At 37.7% G+C, this 26073-nt stretch overlaps 1 protein-coding gene across 6 annotated transcripts in view; it reads right to left on the bottom strand.

Moving 5' to 3' along the window:
* Nucleotides 1–1362: 1362 nt before the first annotated feature.
* NSMAF (neutral sphingomyelinase activation associated factor) overlaps nucleotides 1363–26073 on the bottom strand; it is a 39827-nt gene continuing 15116 nt past the window's right edge. For 2 of the 6 annotated variants that reach the window (XM_064442663.1, XM_064442664.1), the window contains 25 exons: nucleotides 24897–24968; nucleotides 24470–24517; nucleotides 24319–24371; nucleotides 23682–23811; nucleotides 22650–22721; nucleotides 21691–21799; nucleotides 19030–19206; nucleotides 18021–18100; nucleotides 16445–16535; nucleotides 16267–16330; nucleotides 16100–16151; nucleotides 14956–15076; nucleotides 14544–14675; nucleotides 12596–12638; nucleotides 11993–12156; nucleotides 10540–10648; nucleotides 9126–9184; nucleotides 8362–8429; nucleotides 6668–6735; nucleotides 6315–6438; nucleotides 5483–5566; nucleotides 4285–4435; nucleotides 3789–3891; nucleotides 2689–2798; nucleotides 1363–1722 (listed from right to left, as the gene is read on the bottom strand). In XM_064442663.1, the coding sequence (XP_064298733.1) occupies nucleotides 1628–1722; nucleotides 2689–2798; nucleotides 3789–3891; nucleotides 4285–4435; nucleotides 5483–5566; nucleotides 6315–6438; nucleotides 6668–6735; nucleotides 8362–8429; nucleotides 9126–9184; nucleotides 10540–10648; nucleotides 11993–12156; nucleotides 12596–12638; nucleotides 14544–14675; nucleotides 14956–15076; nucleotides 16100–16151; nucleotides 16267–16330; nucleotides 16445–16535; nucleotides 18021–18100; nucleotides 19030–19206; nucleotides 21691–21799; nucleotides 22650–22721; nucleotides 23682–23811; nucleotides 24319–24371; nucleotides 24470–24517; nucleotides 24897–24968 (2379 nt within the window). In that variant the 3' untranslated portion in view covers nucleotides 1363–1627. The other 4 variants (XM_064442665.1, XM_064442666.1, XM_064442668.1 and 1 more) reach the window with 4 other exon arrangements.

The following is a 26073-nucleotide window of genomic DNA, read 5'->3' as shown; positions in this document are numbered from 1 at the left end:
CACACTTAAAGCAACACACAAAAAGCTTTGAACACAATCCAGAAATCACTTAAGACAGAGAAGCCAATGCCTTTTTTTTTTCCTACAGCCAGGTAGATTTGGGAAATAAATAAAATGAAAGATGAGGAAACAGGGCAGGCACCAAACTTTGTGCTGCAAAATTAAGACTGGTAACAGACATGCATGATATGGCTTAATCTTTTGCCACATGCTTAATGGTAACACAAAAATTCAGTTATTTGCTAAGCCAAGTGAGTAATGCAGCTGAAATACCCGTTTGCTTTTACATCACACCATTACCTTACTGAAAAATCAGTTCAAGCGCCAGCATAATAAAAAGGGGAAAAAAAAAACAACACCAAAAAAAACCCAACCAGCCACTAACCATAAAACGATTCTTTGGCATTGTAAAACAAACAGCTATGCCCTGAAATAGGTGCTAGGTGTCAAACCCAAGGCAGGATCTCTACAGCCAAAGGACTGACTGGACATAATTTAGCAGAATGCTTGTCCTGGACCCATTGACAGGGCATCTTAATGCCAGCAGTAGAGGACACCATCAGAGCAAGAAAATGTTGATTTAGGGTCACAGTGGGGCAACATCACAGCTGCAGATGCTTGTTGCTGAAATAAGCTATTTAAAGACTATTCAAGTCTTTAACTTCAGAACAGCTTCTTGCAGGCAATGAAGTCCTACAGCAAAAGCAAGCCTAGTGCAACACTGCTTTCGCACTAGGTTAAGACAAGGGATTGGATAAACCCGGGCGCTACGGCTCTGTTTCAATGCTGTATTGCAGTACATTCCATCTCAAAGAGGATTTGAGTTGAAAGAGGTTGAGAACACCAAACAAACCATGAAGATTAAGAGAAGGATAGTGATAGAAGTGAGGAAAGGCAGTAGTAAGAGTATACGACTAACTTCAGGCACGTTACTGGGGAAGACGTATATCAATGTGTTACATGTATGTGTAACTGTTCTCTTCTGGGGGACCAATTTTGTCCTTAGCTTCCTTTCAGGCTAATGCGTTAGTGCTGTTTTCACTAGGAAAAAGCAATACAGAATGTTCTTATTCTTCTATGCCTTTGCAAATAGCCACATTTGGAGCCTAGATGGTGGACTAGATTGACCATTGCTCAGCTGCCTCAGTGCTCAGAGTAGTATTTACCATCATATGCATCTTCACTAGGAAGAAAGGTTGACTACAAGAAGTACATACATTAATTATGTCATGAGACACGGCACTAAGCTACAAGCATCCTTAAAGAAAGACTTCTTAAGAATGCAAATGCTTCTTTGAAACTAGTTCAAATAGCAAGCTATGATACAGTCTACAGAACTGAATGATTGCAAGTTAAGAGCTCTTTAATTACAGAAAAATAGGTCTTTAATTTCACCTCAGGTATCATTTTAGACAACCATTTTCAGTACGATAGTCCATGAAAAACAAGTGCATGCTCTATGGAAGTTAAGAGCTCTCAGTGAAGTCACCGTAATGTAGAAAGTTGTAGCTGAACAAAGCTTCCTATCTGGTCGAACTTCAGCCGCCATCATTGCACACAGTTAAGTTCCTTTAAAAAAGTTTGGTTTAAAATAAAAGTTCATTTAAATGTCTGGAGGGAAAGGCACTTAGTATTGCAGTTTCCAGAACATGATTTGTTTGTCTTCCCCTCCTGTAATAACACTGCTGCACTGTTCATTCATCCACATGGATGTTACAGCACCTGGGGAAAAAGAAACCCAAACAAACAAGTAAATGCAAATGCCAAGTACAGGTGGTGCTCGAGGTGACAGAACAGATCTTTTGGAGAGAGTTCAGGATCATCTGATCATGAGTTTGAATTACACTGACACAACATAAGAATTTTAGTAGGCTTCTAGGCAGCCACTCTTAATCACAGTAATGATCTCACGCTACATTGCCTCAGCTGACTTTGGGAACTAGAGGGACAATGTCAGTTGCAGCGTAGAATGCAGATGGCACGCTGGCTAAAGGGGAGGAGGTTTCTCTAGGAAGAAATTTTTCACTCTGCCACTTGGACTTACATTAAAAGTGTATTCACATCTAGCATATGCCTGGAAGCCCACTTCTAACGTACGATTCCTCTAGCCACAGAATGATCTCTCTGCAGGTCAAGTTCCAGAGTACAAGCTCATAGTAGGTAGATTTGAAATAACTGTGCCTGAAGGCAGCCTTAAAAACCAAACTGAATAGCAACCAAAATGTGGGAAGGAAAAAACCTCAGTTTTAATGTACTGAAGACTATACAGATATATTTAAGAAGCCTATAAAACCCCACCCAAAACTATTTCTCTAGTGAACTTCACTTAATTTGTTGTTAAGAGTCCTAGTCTGGACAGACTTTGACAGAGTATACAATGAAGTCTATGCTACACTTTATTTGGGCTATGAGGTAGGAAGATGTTGACTTTTGTGATGTTACGTGAATTCAAAAAATCCCAAGTCATTTACCTTTGGTCAGTGTTGTAAACATCAATATTCCTCTGTTGTTATTAAATTTCCTAGGAGGCTCATGTGGATCTACTTTTAGCTCTGGTGTTCCAGATAACACTTAGCATGAGGAACAGGCCGCTGACTGAGCAGATGACTTTCAAACTTTTCGATACTAACAGAGCTGGAAAATAGGAATCTTCCATTCCATTTGAGAAACAGAATAGTTCGGGCATACCTGTATGTCCTTTGATTCTTTCGATAACTTTTCCTCCGAGAAGGTCCCAAATCAGTAATTCACCAGACTGACTTCCCGATAAGATGGTATTTCCATCCCACTTGAAGCACCTGCAAATGTGTCTGAAATCAATTCACTTCCATCTTGTGTGTAATGAGAGCCAACGTGTCCGAACCAATTAAGCCAAAAAATTGAACATGGAGGTACAAAACTGAAGGAAAAACTTTACCCTTTAACACGGTCTTTCTGGAAAGGTTATTCCCAAATTGTTTTAAAGAGTCATGACCCAAACTTGCTTCTCTGCCCAAAACCCAGCCAGACCTTCCCCTGGCAGAAGGATGAAGCATATTCCCGTAACACATGAGGACCCAGACAGCTGCCCATGTGTATGCTGCCCAAGTGCTCTCATGAACTATCACTTTCACTTCTGTCACTTCATGTTCCTGAAAATCACTTGAAGTGCAAAGAGGGCTTTGACAGAAATAACTGAAGAAAAAAACCACATACACACATGCATATATATTTATGTACACACACACACACACACGTGTACTCCATGTATGGCTGCGACATTTTTACTCCAGTAACTGAGTAAACATTCCAACTGTTTACCTGATAACCCATAAAGAACTGTATGCATTTTGGTTTGTGAAAAAGTGATCCGTCTTTATTATAATAGCCAATCTTTTAGATTATCAAAACAAAAGGGAAGCAGTGTCAAAACAAAAATTAAAAAAAAATCAAGATTATTGACAGATGATTCATGTAAGAGAACCTTGTTAGAAATTTCAGTAGCTCGGCTCTGCTGGAAGAGCTGGTTAGCTAGAGCTCCCATCACCTTTTATGGACGTTAAAGGTTTTGTTGAAAAAAACATGAGTTATTTACTTAGAGAGTTGTTTGGGTTTGTCCCAGTTTGGAAAGCTTGATCATAATGCACACAACACACTTGAATGTCAGCCTTTGCACTTGAAAAAGTAATTAAATAGAACAAAGTTGCCAGGATTACTGCCCTTTCCATTCTGCTATCACCAACCATCAAACATCTCCACAGATAACTAGGTTGGCCACGCAGCTTCGTAATCTATGTTCTCAGAATTACCTCTGTGGCTCATCAGCCGTCACGGAAGATATGAGCATTCCAGTCTGTACGTCTATTACTTTAAAACAACAGTCCTGTCCTGCGCTGAGCAGATGTCTGCTGTCTGTACAAAAGAAAAAAGCAAACACAAGAAACAACAACAGAAAAGCATGTTTAGACATTTCAGTTCTAGTTACCAAAGCAGTCTGCGATACAGTGTGTTGGATGTGACGTCGCCTGACCTACTTATTTATAGATACTTTACTGTAAACTAAGTCTGTAAGCCAGCAATGATAAACAAAATTGGTTTAGAGTCTAGACTACTGGTCTACAGTCTAGTATGGCCTTCTGTACATTTAATAAATTCTTTATAATGGAGATGCCTGACAATCCAAAACATCTCACCATCCCACTTAAAGTAGTGATTCCCCTAAGAAAGGTATATTACATTATATCAGGAATAAGATTCCCTTTGAAGCTCCCAGTGGTGCATATTAAAACCTGAAGTCCAACGTACCAGGACTAAAAGCAGCATCAAACACAGTCCCAGAATGACATGGCAACTGATGCAACACTGTTGCTGTAGTAACATCCCAAACGCTCATGGTACCCTCTTTGGTTCCTGATGCCAGTATAGTATTTGCAGCATTAAGGTCGATTGTATTTACCTAGGAAGTTAAACATCCCATGATTTTCCTATTCTTTCATGTGAGCCATCTTGAGACGGATTTTAAACATACACAAAGCAAGCCTGTTAGCCGTAAGATGGTATTTTATTTACAAAAAGCTTTTACATTTAATTCTACGACATCCTTAATTAGGTATAATTATTAAAAGATCCTGCCTGTAAAAAGTAAAAGAAAGGTCCCTCTGATGATATTTTAAAACGCTTTTTCTTTGCAGAATCAAAAATGTAAACTGACATTTCAGACTACGTTTAATACCCTTACGCTTGATCTAAATGCGAAACTTTACCGTTAAGGGTAAAATTCTTCTTTACTTTTCAAGACTTCCTAGCTGTCAGTTGTTTCCTTCTCTTGGGTACAGCTCTTACATGTTATCAGAACTGTTTCAGTATTTGCTTATGTTGCAACCTGTTAAAAAACTAACTATTAAGAAGGTTTAACACACAGTAATTCCAAATATCCAACTAGAGTGACATTAAAGGCTATAAATAAAAGTGTGCAGTTACACATTTATGATTCACTGCACACAATGTGTTTATTTATTTACAGTGAAGTTTACTACATATATTTTATAGCATGGTAAATAACTCAGAGGGATTATTTTTCATTTGCTTCCCTTTGGGAAAGATAAATTAAGAAGCTGTAACAATGGAAATACTTGAAAGATATTAGTCTGTTTTCAAAAACAAAGCAACAAACAAAAAACCACAGTCCTTCCTGTCCCCCCTGGAATTTTGTGCATAGAAGCTGAGCAAGACAAATCAGGAAACCTCCGTTTATACTGTTGCTTCAGTCCCCAGGAGAGGGCCTTTCAGCCAGGGAAGCAGGGGACACTGGTGTAGGACACATCAGACAAAAAAAACCTAAACCAAACCAAAAAGCCCTTACACACACACACTCTTCCCAAACCAACACACCCATTCAGCCCCCTAACCCAATCCTTGTGCTTTACCACGAGATCTTGACTTTATTCTAATGAGCAATTAATTTTCATGTTCTGAGGCACTATATGTCTATCCACATACTTACACTAACGTCATGTTCTAACTCTGCAAGCAGTTCAAAGTGGTGTTTTTTACTGCTCAAGGTCTCTCCAGGAACACAGTGCCACACCTGCAACACAGATATTTAAGTTTGCTCAAGGAAGCATTAGCGTAACTCCGGATGAGTTTCTTCAGTCCTGAATTCTCACGTTACAAGAAGGGCTGCTCATGTTTACTGTGGGCCTTGCCTACGTGGCAGAATACAGCAACAACAAATGACACCAGAACTCCTTTACCCTAAAGCAGGGCCACATATTAAACATGACTATGTTGATTCCAGATAACTTACAGAAGCCTACCTAAGTACAGGTATGTCACTGCACTGAACATATACTTACCAAAAAGCCATACACAGAAAGCTTTGGGAAATTATTTCCTGTCTCTAAGTTCCAAATTATCTTTCCACCTAACTGTACGCATGCTCTTTAGATTAGCAAGTTCGTGGTCCACTTAGCTGAAGAACATAAGCTACAAAACTATTAAACATTTAAGAAGCCTATTCCTCTCAGCAAACAGAATCACCAGCCGATGTCACAAAACATTCCAGTTCCTCCAACAAATACAGTTTGCCTCCAAAACCCCCCGATTTAGAATCAGTTAGAATGAATGAAATTTCATTAAGGTAACACTTTAGCTTTGAAACAGAGTTGAGATAAAGCTCAATGAAGAAGATATCCTAGAAATAAACTCACTGTGATACTAGCTAAATTATTATTCTAGCACAACAGGTACATCCACTCCAAAGCACTTTGCTGGCTGAACATTACAAAGCACTAGCTATAAATAGTTATTGAAATACAAAAAACCCATATACAAACCTTCACATTGGAATCCCAAGATGCAGAATATAAACGCCCATCACGCCAACAGATCTTACTGACTGCATCATCATGTCCTATTAAGATGTATTGCTGTCTTCCAAATGCAATTGAATAAAAGTATCTAACAGGAAAGTTATAAAAGCATTACATCATTGGAAAACTTGAAGGTTTTTTCCTAAATAAAGTAATTTTCTTCTAGAGTTTCTAACAGAAATCTACTGAACAAAAAAAGCAGAAATATAGACACTGCATTTCAACAATGATTTTCTGTATCATTATCTAAAACCATAAACATAACGACCAAGACACTCAATGTAATCCAATAAAATCAATAGGAACTAAATACACACATATTATTGTCCCATGAAGAACTAATGACAGTGGTATCCCCTGGTAAGATTAGACAAGATGACAAAGCCTGTAAGAAAAAAAAAATAAAAAATAGTAGTGTTCAATTTCTCACCCCACATCAAACAGAAGTACGTTAACACACTTTTGGAGAACAAGAAGCATTTTAGTCTTCTATACACACAGCATACAGGTGTTATATGAAGACTAATCATGAAAAACCTTATAGGTTGGACAGAGAACAGCAAGAATACTTAATCCCTGGTAAATATAAAGGTAGCACTGAAGTTCAGAAATACATGCAGAACGGATGGATGTCCTTTTCCAAAATGCTGCTATTTCAAGGACATGGTATGTAATTCCTCACTCAGAAGAAACTGGGTCAGCTCTTCATCTTGTGAGCTACTGTCAGTTCTAAATGCCCACAGCTAACAGAAACTGAAAATGAAGGTTTCCATAGACATTTGTTCTCCATGACAGCTCCTTATCGGCTCAGCTCTTTCCTAACAAACACAACTAATTCCTACTATTCTCAACAAGAAACATGCTTTACAGACAGCTGCTCAGTTACAGTACTGTCACTGGAAGCAGCAAGGAAAAGAAAAAGTCAGCCCAGTGCTTCTACTAGTATGATTACTGGTCACGTTTTAGATCTGTTCTAAAAAACAGGAAGCTGCTGGACCATAAAAATACTACTGCTTCCAGCATTGCTGCAACGGGTCAGTGCTAAAACTATAGAGAGGGGAAGAATTAAAAAGAAAGTATACAAGGCCTCCTCACAAAAAGCTGACTGACTTTTGGTTTAGGATCCAGCAAAGAGCTCCTGTTTTACAGTGCCAAGAAGTCACATTCCCGTTTGCCTTGGCTAAAGCATTAGGAATTGCTATATCTAGGTTCACAAGCTAGCATGTGCCATGACAGGCCGTAGGGTCTTGATCATACAACTCACCTGGGGACCTGTTAGAGCATGCTATGGCTTCTGTCTGGGCAACTCATTTGCCTTTTTTGATCCCTCTAGAGACAAGGGTACAGAGAAGGCTGATATATCCTAGTGTCTTGCCTCAATAAAGGGCTCCGAACATGACAGTTGGGAGTGAATCTCTATGACCCAGGTCTAGCCACAGTGCTCAGGCTCAGAAAATCAAATATAGAATCCCTTTTTAAGTTCTGGTTTAGAAGCAGGGGGAAAATGTTGTTCAGAGGTTGCCGAGATCACTGGCTATTGAGGAAAGATAGCTCAAATTCACTCGGCATAGATTCCACTCCCTGTGCTTGGTTTTCCTCTGCCAGATGACTCACCGCCTTCAAACACTCGGGAGCAGTAAGGCAATGTGAGCACATAGGAGGAATTTAAGCTTTGTGATTCTGGTCCCAGTGGCAGTTCAGGCTTGTTCAGGAAGACTCCACTGCTCATGCCAGGCTATCTTTGTCTACCACAAGCCCTTCCCTGGACAGCAGGGCAACTCAGAACAGACCTAGCACAGAAGTGAAGTGCCACCCTTCCCTGCATTTGCAGAATGCACTCAGTCTCCCCCAGGGCCTGACAGCCTCAATTCACTCTGCTAAATTATTCACACACAATACAATTGAGTAGGCTGGGGAAGAAAAGAGGCATTGATGTATGCTAACAGCCATTTCTATGAGTAGCTTTCAGCAGATTCCCAATCATCTCGTTTTTATTTTGACAGCAACTTACCATGTTTGAAAAGGACACACTCCTCTGGATTGTTTTTGATTCTTTGGAAAACATCTTCAAAGTTGAATCTGGGGATAATGGACAAAACAGACAGCAGATAAAAGGACTGTTTACTCTGTATTATAGAAACTAGTAATTTTGCTCCTGTTAGAATATTCAAATATCTTACTATGAAAACGCCGGTATATGTTTCTCACAGTCTCTGAGAAACTCTTTACAGGGCTTGTGACTTGAGCCTGGAACTAGCCTGTTTTGCACAAGTTACAGATGGACTCCTGAACTCTAAGAGAACTCTGATACCTAAAGGGAGAAATTACCACCTTACCAAGCCTAGATATAGACAACATTGAAATCCTTGAGTCAAAGCGATCTAAAATTTAAGGAATTAATATACTTAAACTACGTAATTAGAGGAAATATATATTTAACTTCATTTTTATAGCAGGTGATTTGCAAAGGTGACATTTCAAAAGCCAAACAGAAGTAGCTTTTACATACGAATTTGGAAGGAATTGAGCATGAAGTGAAAACAAGAATCTTGCATTTCGCAGAACATTAGGGCCACTCCTTTCATGACTGTAAAAAAGCCAGAACTCTGATTCCACAAATATCCCACTTAATGTTGTCTTAATTTTCCTCTCAGTGAAGATATCCATGGAGTTCAACTGTGACTACATTTCAGAGTTTCATGCTATTTTGTTCATTAAACATTAACCTGCATTTACACTGCAGGTTCTAGTAAATACCTCTGCAATAATACTTACCCTGGGATGTAGTGAAAACAGAAGACCCATTGCAAGTGACTGCTATTCCAGTAATTGCCCTGTTTAATACAAGTAAGCTTATAGGTGATTTCATAGGTTTTGAAGCTTAACCACCATACTGTAAATTGACTATAGTTGAAATTTGTTATTTGATCTCTGCAAGAGCTAAGACATTCAAGGAGATTAAAAGCACTACAGTGGTGTTATATGCCTAGAGACAAAAATATACCTTGATATAATATCTGAAACACTAGTAGAGGCTCCCCACATTGTTCTGCAAGAACTTTATCCTCATCAGAAAGGACACACCCATGTGAGAGGATAGTTTCACATTCAGTTCTTCTAATTTGGGATTAGCTACAAAGAGTCAGGAACCTGCCTACAAGCAGATACTGAATACCTCAACTGGCAGGAATCAGAACTTGCATGTCTTTTCTCCTCAAATTTGACGTTGGCAAAGTCACTATAATCTAGAAATTTAGACATACAGTTTATGTCAGGGAGTTAGTTGTTAGGAAGCAGAGAACATTCTGCACAACCAGAATTCTGTTATACAGATCTGCTTCTGGTTTTTTTTCTCAGCAATCTTCAGGAAAAAAAATACCAAACAGAAGCTAACATTCAAGTCTGTTTTCAGAATCAGGACTTCCCTAACCTAACAACCAGGTAACAGAGGCCATTTCTCACTACAAATATTATTCTCTTGTCCAGAAAACAAGGTGTTTCTTTTCTAGATTGGGTTTCAGTCACCAAGAAAGTAGTTGCACTCAAGGCAGTAAGAAATCCTCCTTCTAGTCCAGCTACTAGGACAAGGGGCGGGGCCAAAGGAAAATCTGTTCTTTAAAATACAGCTGCTGTTGTTCGTTGTTAGGTGTTTTCAAAGTTCACCTGAAGTGCCCCTGCTGACTCATGGCTCCCTAGGAATCCATCAGAACAGTAGTTTGGTACCTGGATTAACTGGAAACCTATAGCTGGAGACTTGGCAAACTGCTCATACAGCAGTAGCTTGAGGTATACAGTTATTGAACTTAATCGGTTAACCTTTCAAAGCAAATGGGATGAAGAAGTTAGGTCCTTCTGGGGTTATATATAAAATAAATAAATGGAAGCCTTTATCTGGCTGCTGCTATCACAATTTTAGAGAAAGGTAATCAATATCTGCTTCAGGTACTAACATGATAACGAACTTAACTCTCGATCTGTATAAGGAAAAAAATTCAAGCTGACAAATACCTTTTCTGGATTGATAACCCGTCATATACTCAAACTTGTGTAATCAAATCAACGAGCAGTCTCACAAAGAAAAGTATTTACCTTAAACCCTAACCCATCATTCTGATTGACACACAGATACGCCCCCCGCCCCAGTTAAATGGAACAATTTTGACTGTGAAAAGAAAAGAATAGTACCTACTGTTTGTGAATTTTATACTGCTCATCTAATTTTAGTTTGGCAATGTTGTTCCAAGCAAGTGTTATACTTTCTTCTGTCAAATCTTCAAATGATTCTTCATTCGGAGAAACTGCAATAAAAATGCCACAATAAAGTTTCATCACAAATGGAAAATAAAAAGAAAGATTTCAAATAACTAGGTAGCAGAAGCTGCAAACATAAATCTAAGAGTACAAAAATCATCAGAGCTCCAGGAATAAGAATTTTTGGCTAATGCAGAGTGTGAGAAGATCACTAACTTTTTTTTCCAGAACGCATAGTCTTACACAGTCAAAAATACAGTTTTAGTCCCAAAACAGAATTTTAAAACTGGAGACTACAGAGTATGTTTCTAAAATGGAAAAACTAAAACCAAAACCTTTTCTGTAGAGATGTTTTGGTATTCCACTGAGGTGTCAAGAGCCTTCCAAATGGAAAAGTACCAGGAAAGCCACCCACTGCTAAGACACATTATGTGCTTTTACTATTCTGTTGCACTCTGTCTGCAAAAGTTAATGCAACAAAATTGAGACAATTAGATGTCAATTACTATATAAAGGCCAAACCCAACCGGACCTGTTGATCTGAGTTAATGACTAAGGCAGCATACCACCGTATCTATTTAACACATATGAACATTATTATCACCATATACAACTTTCAAAGCCACTCTTGCCATTTGGATGCTACAGATTGCCATGCTAAGTACCACTCCACTGCTTAAAACTAGAAACCATCAAAAGGTAAGTGAATTGAAGACAGCCAACTGAGAAAAATTCAGTCCAATTTATAGTAGACCACTATACACACGATGAGGACCCATAGCATCTTAGTCTCAGAGAAATGGTCTAAGTTCCTCATGGAACAGAAGCCTTACATATCCTTTTCTTGAAGACAGTTATTCAGTCAACATTGTCCCTACAGTATGTAGAAAAACCAAAGTAATTTCTTTATAGATTTTCATTCAAGTCGTGGAAAAGGAAAAAAATTTGGATGCTTAAATTAAGTTCTTCGGGTTTATTTAGATCAAGCCAATCACCCACCCCAAAGAGATCCCCGTTCAAAAACTGAACAGATCTTTACAGCATTTCAAATGCTTGCAGATATGGTCATTGAAACTGCTGTCATATCAGCTTGATTTTGAAGTGTCATGAAAGGCCAGGGATGACAGGCCTCCCACAGCTTCAAAAGCAGAGGTTGAACAGTCCCAGAGAAGACCACTGGAGCAGAAGGCAAAAATGCAGGACAACGCCTGTATTTTCAAATTTGAAACTGGTCTTGTCAGTTTTTCTGTAACAGTTAGTTCATAGATTTAGAGTTGGCTTACTGGGAAAGTGGCCAAGGGAGTTGTATAATGAGATCCTGTGGGAGAAAAACACAGAACTTCTCAAAATTACAATCCCTTATATCATCAGCTTATCTGTTACACATTTACCTGGAGGCTCAGTTATGGAAACATTGTGACTAGATGTTCGAGACAAGCTTTTCAACTTCGGTATTATCCTTCTGGGATGAGGAATTGTAAACAACTGTTTTGGCGTCTGTCCAAACTCCAAGATTTGTGTCAGCAGAGCTACTTTTTCATTGGGGTCCATAATACTTCACAAAAACAAGATATTTAATTCAGCCAAGTAGGCAAGCACATTTTTTTCCCTCCCCTCCCCCGAAAGCATGGGCCTGCATGTGCAGTTACTACAGCGCTATAAGCCATCACAAATTCTTGCAGAACTGATTTACCACAGATGTGACAGCCTGTCATATGACGGCTTCATAATTTTGTTTATGTATGACGACAGCATGCTCGTCAATTAAAGAAATAAAGCAATTTCACAAAGACTGAAGAAATGTTCAAGTAACAATCTTTCAATGCATGCTAAAACTGAGAACCTGATGCTGGTTCTCTGCATATTTGGGAGTCTAAAATGAAAGAGATGTACCATTCACATACAAAGTACTTCTCAAGCAAGCAGAGAACCTGGAGGGATACTGAGAAATTTAGGTAACCTTTAACAAAAACATTCTGATTCTTGTTAATTACCTGTTTAAATCCACCCCTCCTTCATAAGTTAATGGGTGAAACACTGGGGGGAAAAAAAAATAAATTACTTGTACAATGTAGATATACAAGGCTCATTTTCTTTGTCTTGTATACTTACTATAAAAAAAGTTGTATTTTTTAGTCAACTTGGTTACATTTAAGTAACTAAGCTATTTCAGCAAGCTATAGAGTTTGAGATCTTTTGTTTCAATCCTGTTGTCATGGTTTTAGCTGGGATAGAGTTAATTTTCTTCACTGCAGCTGGCGTAGTGCTGTGCTTTGGACTTACTATGAAAACAATGTTGATAACACACCAATGTTTTAGTTGTTGTTGGATAGTTTTGCACAAATAAAGTTCAGTATTTCTAAGAGACTCAGAGAAAGTTTAAGAAGAAATCAATCCTTTCATGAAGGACTTATTTAAGCTTCACTAAATACCCCCCCACCCCCAATAAATAAAGAAAAAAGGTACAGTTGCATAACTGGATCTCTGGTTATTTACAATATTTTGTTACCTGCGTAGAAAAGAATGATCATAAAGATCTACCTATTCCCCTGTTCATTTGCTACGAGGATAGCAGTTACACAGTGAATTACTCTGGGGCCTCTGCCCAAGAATACTACTTTATCTTTTGACATAACTTCATTCATACACAGATCCCTTCTGTTTCTCTTATCTACTCAGTGTCTGCAATTCATTACGCTAGTAAAAATCCACATTGCAGCAGAAGCAGCACATTGTGCATAAAAAGTCCTCTCATTTGAGAGGTAAAAATATAGATGCCCTAATTTAAATGCTGTTTTACCATATTCAAAGCCTCTGGCACATTGTAATTGACACTTATGGTCACAATATGATTGGATGCGAAACCCTGCACATCTAAAATATAGCCAATCATAATTTAAGGACATGTGGGGAAGCATATTTTAAAAACCCAACAACAGGAAAAAAAAAAACCACCAAAAAACCCCACCACAAATCAAATCACAATATCTTACCCTGGAAGTAGAAAACATAAGTTGCTTACTCCGTCCTTCCCCACTGTTGTAGGAAGGCTTTCTTTTTAAAATTGTGTCTTGTTAAGTGCAAAATATGTCAACATTGCCTGTCGACAATCCTGCAAAAGGATAAGGGCTTCTGGAATCAGCACCCTGTAAGTCTGATCTGCTGATCTTCCTTTACCAAGAGGACATTTCCTTATGAGGTAGTAACATACAGAGCTAAATATCAGACTGCTGAACAAGTTAATCATTGATATTCCTATTATGGCGATGTGTTGAATTTATCTAGACCTAGCAATCACATAATAACATCCTCTTTTGTAAGCATTTAATGGCTACACACACATTCAGAATAACATACAAACAATGAAACTTTCCATATGTACAGTAAAAGGTGTGTATATATATTACTGCAGTAGTATATAAGTACACAAGGAGAAGCCTAGTCACCTGCATATCTTCTCCTTCATTCTCGCTCCTGAAGAGCTATAGCCCTTTAGCACTTTCTTTACCCTGCCAATTCTCTCAGAAGGAAGGGGAAAAATTGCATTGAAATTCTAACATTACCATTACAGTGTAGGAAAGTTAAATACATGTTTGTGTGGAGACCCTACAGACTCCCATTTTTTAATTGGGAAACACTATTTCCATACTACGTTGCCACACCGTGCTGTGTGAGGAAGTAACAGCAATCAGTAGAATCTTCTCGCCTACCACCTTAGGTACACCTTGAAAGACGCAAATCACCATGAAGGCAATAGATTTTACTAGATAAAACACTATTTCCAGTAAAAAAGAACTGCATTTGCTTTAAGAATCAAGCATTCAAAACATAGTTGTGAATGTTCAAAAATCAGGCTTTACAAGTATGATGTTATTTACCATTCCTGCCTAATTAAAGCATCTCTCTTCTTTTTAGTCCTGTTTCTACAAAGTATATATTTACCATTGTGAGCTGCAACTGCTTCATTTCCTTTCTGCTTGTAGCCAAATATTATGTCAATCCATTCATGAAGATGTTCTGATACATACTGGCTTTCTAAAGCCTCTCGGCTCTTCTGAAGAAAGTCTTCAGGACCTGGCAAGACAGAGGTTAATGACAGCAGAAGACATCCCATTCAGTATGAGTATTCCTCTTCCTTCTTGAAAAAGCGACCAAACAAAAAACCCTCAACACCCCACACGAAATCCCAGATTTTCTATAAAAATTAACCGCAACTATTAATTATGTTGATGTTTTTAAGCAAAAATTCCTTCAGAAGAAAACAGAATGGGCATTTGTGAGAGAAGCACCACCACCCCAGGAATCTAGATAATCTTGAATTAATTCATAATACAAGAAGTTAGACTATTATTACCTGATGCCCAAGGGGGAAGCTCTACATCTTCAACCATCTTTCCACCCTGCCTTTTTCCCAAGTCCAACTTCAAACTGTTTACTAGAAAACTAGAATCGTTTTCATAAAATTCTGGAATCAGCTAGAACAAGGGGGGTGGGGGTGGGGGGTAACAAAACAGAAGTTTTGAGATTAGCTTTGCTTTGATCACTTAAGTAAAATACAGCCACTAAAACCTGAAAGTTAAAGTTCTTATGTCAAGCCCTAAAATTAGGTAGTAATTTTTCCAGGCTTTTTGATCTGTCAGTAAAGAAGCGCTGGAAACTTTCTCCCACTATCCTTCAAACTACTTTTAGGCTTCTTGACTACCTACAAGGCAATCCTCTGAACTAAATTCAGAGCAGCATAAATATTTTTAAAAAATGTAGTGTGTGACAGGAATCCGTAATATTTAAGAGTATCTTTAGAACCCTCATTCCATAGCTACCTTCTCGTTCAGATGTCAGGTAAAGTCAAGACAAATCTAGAATACAACTAGAATGATAACAAAAGTTTCAGAGGTGAAGTCAATTATTTAAAGACCACCATAGCTAACCATCCTTAATTCCATTAACTACAGACTTTTTAAAAAAAACTATATTAAACTCCTTTATCAAAGAAACATTATTTAACAGCATCCACTATCTAACAATTAATAAATTCTCAACATATAGAAACCATAACTTGTGGAATAAGTCTCGAAAAACTAAAGATAAAACTCCCATAGTTTAACCTCTCCAGATATAATATGGCCAAATCCGTACAAGATTCCAGCAGACAATACATGAAATTGCATCTGTTCAGCCTTAATCCACTCTGGTAATTCCCACTTATTCCAATAACGTTCACAATGACACTCCTATTAAACTAAAAGCCAGAAAGCAGACACAGGCAAGCAATCATGGAATTACAGAGAAGGAAGGAGTTAAAATTGTTAAAGGATTCATAAAATGCAGTCAACAGCCTTAAACCCCCATGCAACTAAAAACCACAAAAAAACCCCAAACCAAACAAAAAAACCCAACACACCCCAACCCCAAAACTCTCACATCAACAGGAGACATCTGAGAACAGAAATCTTAGCACAGGTACCAAGAAGGACTTGAATAATTTTCCAGCTATTTACCTCTTTGAAATCTGTCGCACCATCCAAACAGTTTTTCCAGGTTTCTGCAAGACTAGATAACAAATATCAATCACACATTTATTAAAAAAATATTTTAAGGCTTTGCCCTCCCTGAATGCATATTTGAAAACAAAACTACCCTAGTTATAGACAAAATGTAAACAAACCTGTTGAACATTCTGTCCGCATGATCAAACTTTCCATTCTGCAGACAGAGCATGTATTCTGGAGCTAAGGAGAACGGAAAAAAAAAAAACCAAAACAAAAAACCAAAACCATCAGCTTGCTCCAAACCTTGTCCACTTCGGAGGTAACTGCTCAGAGAGTGCATAAAAGCTGTCTTACCAACTCTAACGAGATAAAACAAAACATAACCCGGAGATGAATAATGGCTCCCATACATGAACTTCGGCTCTGGCATTTCCTGATAACGTGTCTGCAACATATGAAGAAAGAGAGGTCTGTTTAAAATCAGCACTCGTGCTTTCCTTCAATATTGAACACATACACCCTATTTTTTTTTTTTAAGACACAAATTAGAAAAAAACTTGAGGGTAGTTCTAACACTAAAGCAAACTCTAAGTTCTAATAACCACACAGCTTTAATCAGATCAGTAAATCAATATGGCAAAAAAAGTTATTATAACTTATCAACCACAATTATCAGCTTTTCAGCCTTTTTTCTTTTCTCACAAATAACCGCAGCGACTCAACTTCAAAGGAGTGCAAACAAAGGCTTCCTTTTTGTCTTTGTCATGAAGTTTGATGAGAGTATGGAAGAACATGCTGACTTAATTCAACCTGAAGGATTCTCTCCTGTCTTAAACTCCTACATGTTATCCTCACAATCTATCATAAAAACCTAATTTTAGTTAGATTATCTAAAAACCTATCAATCTAAAAAAGATTATTTTACTCCAGTAAGTATGAGGCAGCTAACAGTTTGAGGAAACAGTCAGATCGTAGAAAGAAAACTTTAATGTTATCAAAGGCATAATATTGATCATGTTCTTACCTTTCATAACCTTAGGAAGCTTTACAATTTTGAAATATTTAATCTTTTTTGTCAATATAATGCAGTTAGTCTGGCAATATTTTTTAATTTTTAATGCTTCATTAAGAACTAATAAAGGCTCCAAAACATTACATATAATTATGTTTTGAAAATTATTTTGGAATAATTAACTTACCATAGGAGCCAATGATTTTACACAAAAAATTACAAGCCAAGAAACTTAGGACCTTCTAAGCCTTTAACTATATGTTTGACTGCTTATGAAAAGAAAGACTGCCTACTCTGAGAAACGGAAAAAGTTTGTGCACTATCATCTGCATGTAGAAATTTCAAGTTGGTGCTCTGATCTCCATGGATCCTGATTTCCTCCTGTTGACATACCCTCCCTCAAATTCAGCATTTTTCTTAAATGGAAGTACTCAAGATTTCTACTACTTTATCTTATTTAATTCATACACGTAGTTTACATTACACATTTAAATCCAATAGTCTTGAAGTTTTATATTTCCATTTGTGTTTAGAGTATCTCAGTGCCTGCCATACAAATGCAGCTATGACAGTTAAATGCATTTGGGTTTTTTTTTTTAAAAGTGAGGTAAAACATTTAAAAGCATTTAGGTATGAAACAGTAGTAAGAGACAGGAAACAGATTCAAGTAATTTTAAATTAGTACTGACAAAATCAGTACTGATGAAATCAAGTGGAAAATAAGTTTGGTACATTTATAGGTGTTATTTCTATTGTTTATCAATATATTGTTATATTTATATATATATCATAATATCAATATGTTGCTTCTGATAAGGTTTATATTTAGTTTTAGATATCTACATAATTCCCAAAGCTTGCTTGACAATACGTACAAGGCTAGAAATGTGTAGTACACAAGAGCCAAGATATACATACCAATAATCTATCCAGCCTTTCCTTATTCAGGGCACCAATTGGTTTACTAAGGTCACGGAATGTTTCAGGCTTTGTCAGATCTAAAAAAAGCATAGTTAGACTCTAGGCATTGATTCTACTGGACAGGAACATGTTCTAATCAATATTTAAAAACAAAACAAAAAATCCAAACAGCAACAAAAAAAAACAAGCAAAAAACCAACAGAACCCCTCCAGTAATTTTCTCTGCTCCCTAACTGCAAAAGAATAAAGCCTTACAGTAAATGGCTACTCACCTTCTTTCTTGTAAGTACACATAATCTCATACCTCTTGCTTAAGAGCTGGTAGTTACATATATGTGACAGCTATTTTAACTTAACATCACCTACTCAGTACAGGTCCCGATACCTGAGGCACAAAAGCAGCTGGTATCATCTTCCTCCTACCCATTAACTACTCTGTCAGGCTACGGTCAAGTTCCACCAAACAATCAGATTGCAGTGTTCGAGCAGGTGCTGATGAATAGCAGGAGATTCCCCTACTCTACTCCTTCTAGAGGGACACAGTCCTCTGAAGGACAAGCTTAAAGACTCTTAATCAAGGAGCCTATTTAGGCACAAGCCTTCTTAGCGTCTTCCTTTCAGCTTGCAATGCTAAGAACTGTAGAAGAACACCTGGATTCTATACATTTCAATGCATCCAATTGGTTCCATAAAAAGCCATTTACTGGCTCTTTTGCCTTTATTAGAATCACAGGAAAAATGTTTGAATGCTCAATACTGCAGATTTTCAAAGTGACCGAGCAGAGGCTTGGTACATAATCTGATGTCAAGAGTGAAATATTTAACCAGAAAAAGGCGAGGTTTTTGTCCGCTAAACTCCAGAGTAAAGGCAAGGGCACAAGAAAACGTTTAAGATCACTAATGCCAGGTTCATTCTGATGTACCATGAACTTTATGCAGTACGAAACCCTGACACATTTCAGGTTGGACATGGTACACTAACATGTCCTGTTGTATACACACATACCTAATACCGAACTACAGTAGTCTGCTATGATCCAGGGAAATACAGGATATTGAGAGAGATCGTTGCAGCTTCTATCAGCCAGATTGTTGAGATGAAGAAGATACTGGTAATTTGATATATGTCCTCGCTGCCATTGCAACATATAACTTTCAGCTGTATGCTCTGTTATATGGTTTTCTAAAATAAGAGAAAACATTAATAGTTTTGAGGTTTGGAGTTCCACCCCCAAATTATACTGTGATTAACATTATGCAAGGTACTATAAAATAAAGGCATAGTTGTTTAAAAGAACAAGTCAGAATTAAGTGATAACTTCATGTTTCAATAGCTGCCATACTTTATACATTTTAAGATCTGTTTAAACAGGCCTAAACTGCATTCAACAACAACAACAACAAAATCACATAGGAGTGCTGAAACCAAACAGAAACAATGGATGGGAAGCACTTGAACATTTATGAAGGTATAGGAAAATATTTGCAGACCATGAACAGCTCTCTTGGCAATCAGGCAACCCTACGCTTTCAAATTTCTAGAAGTAGTTCTGCTAGAGCCAAGAAAAAAATAGAATAGATTTTTCTACTGCACAACTAAAGATGCCCACCAACAACGACTTCTGGAAAGAATCCATGCGTGTACATAAATAGGATTCAGTTTCAGAACCACTGAAACAGAGACCAGAGGAACATAAAACTTATCCGTCACTTGAGAAAGTAGGAATTATGCACCTGAAGCTTCTGTTTGAAGCATTAGGCAGGGGCTCAAGAAACTCAAAACTGCATTACTTTCTACTCAGTAGCTAGAATACAAAGATAGGCTGTTGGACAAAAAAGTGACCTGGGAATATTAATTTTGTTCTGTCCTTCCACCTTAAAATGAAATTAAAGAGTTTTCTTTGTTATCTTAGTCTGTCCCGTGTGTGCACAGCACAGGGTAGAGGGGTGGTTGATGATTAGGGTTTTGTGGGTGTTTTTTTGGTGTGGTGTTTTGGTGGGGGTTTTTTGTTTCTTTTTTCTAATTGTACCTTCCATTGATTCAGTTTACCGCACCTTGGCAAGTGCCTGAAATAGCAGAATTGAAGGACTGCAACCCTGGCACAATGGCAAGAAACTGCCCAATCATCAAGTAATCATAGTGAAACCACATCCTTGCCATGCCAAGCATTATACAGCATACTTCTGCATGCTTATTTTACTGCATCTGTGCTACAGGCTGCTCTTCCTCCTACTTAAGAATCTTCAAATACCTTTTACCACCATTTGCTACTAAAGGCTACAACAAAAAGCTAAAGATTTAGGATTTCTATGGAACATCAAATTATTCAAATATTATCACTACAATTATTAACTAAAAGGAAAGGTTAGGATATGGCAGGCCTGTATTTTAACTCAGCATAGGCTGGAAAAACATATTCCAGCCCTCCCTTCACCTTAGTACCTTAAAGTCTACAAGTAAAAACTGTTAGCACTCTCAGAAAGAGGATCTACTCTCTGTCAGAGACAGCTACTGAGGTGCTACAAACATCTTTAGAGGAAGGGCTCACCCTTTTTTATTCCTAAGCTCCAGCAACAACATCATCATCATCTTGTTCTGCCCTCTGAAATTTCACCTTTGAAAGTTACCGAGAAAACAAAGTCTGAAGTGGGGTTAACAGCATATAGTTATTTTCATCACAGAGAGAAATCATGTCAGAATCTATTTCCTTTTCAAAAGGAAAATCTAAAAGACTAAAACAATTCTCAGGGGAAGTGACTGTTCCTTTGTGGCCTTTCCACTTTGCTTTGTGAAGTAGGAAAAATATCAACTGATATTTCGGAAAATTCATTAGAACAGAACTAAGGCTCTGGTACAATAACAGAACAGTACAAGATTTACATAAACACTTTCAATATTGGCAGTAAACATGAGTTTCAATGTTTCAGTTGCAGTAGCATTACAGAAAAACTATCAGGTTTTTCTCCTTATTTTTCCAGGACACACGCTAGCCTTTTAGAAAGTTTCTGTTCGTGATCTGCAAAAGATACATATTGCTTTCTAGGAATTAATGCATACAAGTTTTAACAGAAATGAGAACTTAACTGTTTCAGAACAGTAATTTTCATCAATCACTTCTAAGACTGAGGAAAGTTCAGGTATTTATGTGTGCACTGGAAATCCATCCAATATGGGAACTTCCTCAAAAGGATTTTTACTTGGACTTAACTGGGAGGCCAGGGGATCCGCCCACAAGTCATTCCGTATTATTTCAAAAAAATACAATTTAGTTAAGTGGATTTTATTTAGCCCATGCTTTGAAGACAAAGCATTCTGGGAGGTTTTGTTGTTGTTTCTTTTGGTTTTGTTGGTTTTTTTTTTGTTTGGGGTTTTTTTGGGGGGTTGGGTGTGGGGGTTGGGGTGTTAAACAACAGCGCATATAAGTTGCAAATCAAAAGAATTAGTTTCACCTTAATAATTCTTTCTCAGGTTTCATACTCAGCTCTTCAAACACACACAATATATATGCAACTTCACAACATTCATTTTAAGCTTCTATCAAAAATATTTAGGGCTGGTACATCTGTTTATTTTTCTCATTCTTCCCACCAATCAACAGAACAAAACCCAGACAAGTTTCCCCTCATAAGGTACTATGGACTACATTAATAAATAAATACTGCAAACCTATATATGTTGCAATAAGGAAATAGAGTTCATCTCGATCTTGATAGTTGTAGAATTTCAAGTAGATGTCAGAACATAGATCATTTTCTGTGCAAAATACTTCAAGTCCCTTAGAAGTTAGAGGGGGGAAAAGTAAATGAGAGCAATTACTGACATGCTGCATATTCATGTTTTTTAACAGAATGTTCCAGTTACTAACATCTAAAACCTAAAACTCTAAACTGGGTAGCAGTTTTGCCCCCAAAGTCTAACCTTTTGATCTTTCCTATTTACAGTCATAAAAGCATTAGTTTACACCCAACTGAGCTAACAGCTTTATAGCTGTCCACAGATTGGCTCTGTCTGGATTGATTATGCACAGGCAACGTACTCCTTTGCCCTAAGTGAATGGAGTGAAGCAGAGAGTTAAATGTTGATTTAGTTTAAATGTGTTTTGAGAAAAAAATTCGTTCAACACTGGAATTTCAGTGCAAACACTGAAAGCATACAACTGAGGTTCCACTGCAGCACTCTCATCATCCCTAAGTCATGTACAGTAGGACTCATCACTCCACATTAGTCTCAACCTGAACCAGCGATCAAGCTCCCTCCATGAATCAATCCAGAGAGAAAATACACCATGAGAGAGCAATCCATTCTATACCAAGATAGGTGTTTGAGATAAATGGAATGAATTGCTCCCTGGAGGTACTCCCTTCTGCCTTCCCATACACTGACTGCTTATGAAAGAAATTCTTCATCCTTGACAGAATTCACTCTTCCTGTTTTCCTCTTTTTGACAACACAGGGATCCAAAACACTTCAAAACCAGAAAGGATCTTTGAGTGCTATTCACTACTTAATCAAAAACTTTTTAAAATACGTAGCTTTTACCTAATGATGCACACAGTTTCAGCTGGTCAGTTTAAGAAACAATATATGCAGCGAGAGATTAAAAAAAAATAATAATTTGAGCTTACCAGTGGCATTAGGCCATGCCTTCTTTTGTAGATGCGACGCACATTTTGCAGTGTTATTCGTACTACTGGTTTCTGTGGGGGGCAAGGGAGGGGAAGAAAAGATGGAGGTATTCCAGCAGGTATATGTTCTTCTACATTACCCTGTCAGTCAATCTGAAGTTTCTGTTAACTAGAGGCCCTAGCAATATGAAAACAGTATCCCTCCGTTTCATTTTAGCAGTGGAACGGTGGTGCTAAGCAGTTACTTAAAAAGAGGGGGCTTGTCTTTGCTGTAGGTTCTTGTCTGAATAGCAGAGCAGTTTAAGAGTAACAGTGTGTCAACACCCGAGCCTGTCGCCGGTGACAGCAGCCGTGCCCGGAGGCGCAGAGCCAACGAACCGCGTGGAGGAGGAGGAAGCCGCTGGGCAAGCTGTGCGCCAACAGCGCCACCTGGTGGGTCCAAGTTGAATGGCAGTTTGTCATCGTCAGCTGGGAAACACATTTTCCTTGACTGGGCACGCACATAACATACTAGTGGCCTGCAAGGCTATTGCTGCCATTTCTGTGACAAACTTCCAAAGAAGTAATCTGTCTGTGACATGCACTCAGTTCTCCTCTAGAGAAAAAAATCTATCAGTTTAACAGAGAACCTTGCTAAGATCTTCCAATATAAACTAAATGTATATAAAGTTCTCACTAAGTAGAAACAGCATCACAGTCTAAGTTTAAGAAATTTATCTTAAGTGAAATGTCACAAAAAGTGATCTTTAAATATTAAAAGAGAATGAGCAAAGGACATTTTGTGCTTTGTCAGTAGGTCAACTTTAAGCAAGTTAGCACAGAATAAAGCCTCAGAAGTAGAGATACACTGAATACAACAGAGCAGCACAGATCAAAAGAAAAACTAAGGAGCTTCTGATGATAACTGAAAATAGAGTCTTCTTGGAGATGTGCTCCATGTGCATATAAGAGGAATAATACAGAATATGAAAACTGTCCACTAGAGGGGCAGCGTGCTCACGTCATATGCAAGACCATCTATGAGGCACTTACAGGATATCCATTAAGAGGCTGGAAGTACAAATTAGCATCAGTAACACACACATGCCCTGGATTAGTCACCAGTGGTGTCACCATTTCTGCTTTACATTCCATATGCAGCGTTTCAGAAATGCTTTGAAATCTACAAGTGAAGAAAGGGTGTAAGTTTACCTCCAGTTCTTACTTAGGTAGAGCTACCCTTAAATTCTTTAGAAAGGTTTTAGGTTAGCTTATAACCTTGGGACATCAGAATGGGCACTTCACTAAGCCTATTTTAGACATGAAAAAAAGTTCTTGTTGACACCCCTACTTTAACAGGCACTCCAGAAAAGTAAGTTGCCACATTCTGCACCAGTCTCGGAGCAGTAAGCCAGCTGACTTTTCTATACAGAGCTTTATTTGGCATATACTGATGCCCAATTTGCAACAAATTCACAGATAAATGGAACAGTTTGGAAAAGAACTTTCATCTTCACAACACAGAATTTCCCATTCTCCATTCCAGATGGTTCAGAATACAAAGAAGATAACTCTCTGAATTACAGAGCTTATGCTGCCGGAAACAAGCGCCTATTAAGTACTGATGCAGTAAACTAATCAACCAACAAGCTTAAAATAATTTCCCAGTAGAAAGTGATTAGAAAGATACCTGTTTTTATCGAATGAAGTTCTAGCCAAGCGTGACTGCAATATAGCAGTTATCTAATGTGGAGGGAAAGAAAAGTTAATATGGTCTATGATTCAAATGCAATTAGAATTTCATTATTAAACAGTGATATCAGAAATAATCAGATACTTACCATAGCAGCTTGATCTCCCATCTTATCTAGACAAGAAGCCCTGTAAAGCTAAAGAACAATGAGCTTTAAGTGAAATAGCACAGAGACTTCCCACAAAGGTCAGAAGTCAACTGAAACAGGGGGCAGGGGGGGCTTTAGCATTCTTGGTGACACAGTACTATTATTATTTCTTTTTAAAGTAAGACATGTGTGTTCATTGCTACTGTCATGTTATTACTTTGTCTATATACTACCACCCTGCATAGTAAAAACTAACATGGGTAGCTTACGACAGCTGTCAGAACTAGATCTGTGTTCAACTGCTACATTTTAAAAGCAGATACTCTGAAAATTTCACCTTGAGAATAAATATTTAAAGAAAGCTCTCCATTAAATATCAAAAAAGATGCTGTGATGAAGTGTGTAGTGATATCAAATAACTACATACCTGATGCAGAGTTTGCACAACATCTCCTAGTTTCCCAGCAACATCCAGTTGGAAAAAGTGTTCTGTTCTACCCTGAAACCAAAAGTACATTTACTACAAATGACTTTAAAGCTCAGTGAAAAAAAAAAAGTTAAAACTAAAATTAAAATACTCTAAAATGTGGTCAAAGTATGCTATCAAAGTGCAGCATACCTGAAACATTCCACAGGTAGATGTTAAACCTGATTTTTTTTTTTTCCTCTACAAATAGATCTTCCCTGAGGTAAGCTCTTTGTGCAGTATTTAGTCTGTTACTTAACACAACACAACATAATGGCTCTGAAGTGACAAATTAATATAATGTAAACATCAGTAAATGTAGAACTATCCCCTGCTCTAATTTAATATCAGGTAAACACATGTAAATACAGAACTAGTAAATGACATATTAAACAGCTACTGTATTTCTTTTAGACAAAAGGTTTAAGCCCGTCAAATCTTTAAAGACTAGGCTGTAAGAGTTATCGTTCTCCTCTGCATAAATAGTTTTGAGCTGAAAAGATCCCAAATCCAATCACAACCTGCTTTGACTAGTAATCTATAAAAACCTCACTAACACATCAAGCAGCATACGTGGCATTCTAATTTTTTCCCTCTACAAAGTTTTCCCAGCTTTCTTAACTATCATTTCGTAGTACATATTTCTGGTTTTGACTTAAGTATATTAAAAGTATATGCATGGATCAACTGATATTAGCTCTCAGACATAACTCGTATCCAGCAAAAGTGGTGGAACCCCTGATGGTCCGTGAATGTAGTATAAAACTGTATCAACACATTTCTGTAGGGTTTTGTAATTTCTCAGGCTAGACTTTAAAAACAAAAAAAAGTTATCAGTAAGGCTACATCAGGACATTGATCAGTGGGTACAACTGGATTAATTTAAAACTGAAGGAAAGAAGACATGGAAATCTGGGTGATCTTCAGTGTAATGTACATGATCTGAGCTGAACTGACAGCAATCCAAGAGGAAAGCATGCTCCATGAAGCAAACAGAGCTGGAGTAAAGGGAGACAAGAAATTCAGTAGCAATTTAGATAAAAGCCTTGTAACATTTCACCCAGAGCACCGTTTTCCTCCAACAGGGAAAGCATGGCTCTCAGAAATCCTAATGGATAGTCTACAAGGATTGCTTACA

Source organism: Phalacrocorax carbo, chromosome 2 (genome assembly GCF_963921805.1).
Source record: "Phalacrocorax carbo chromosome 2, bPhaCar2.1, whole genome shotgun sequence".
Classification (NCBI taxonomy): Eukaryota; Metazoa; Chordata; class Aves; order Suliformes; family Phalacrocoracidae; genus Phalacrocorax; species Phalacrocorax carbo.
This window is presented reverse-complemented; position numbering and strand designations above follow the sequence as displayed.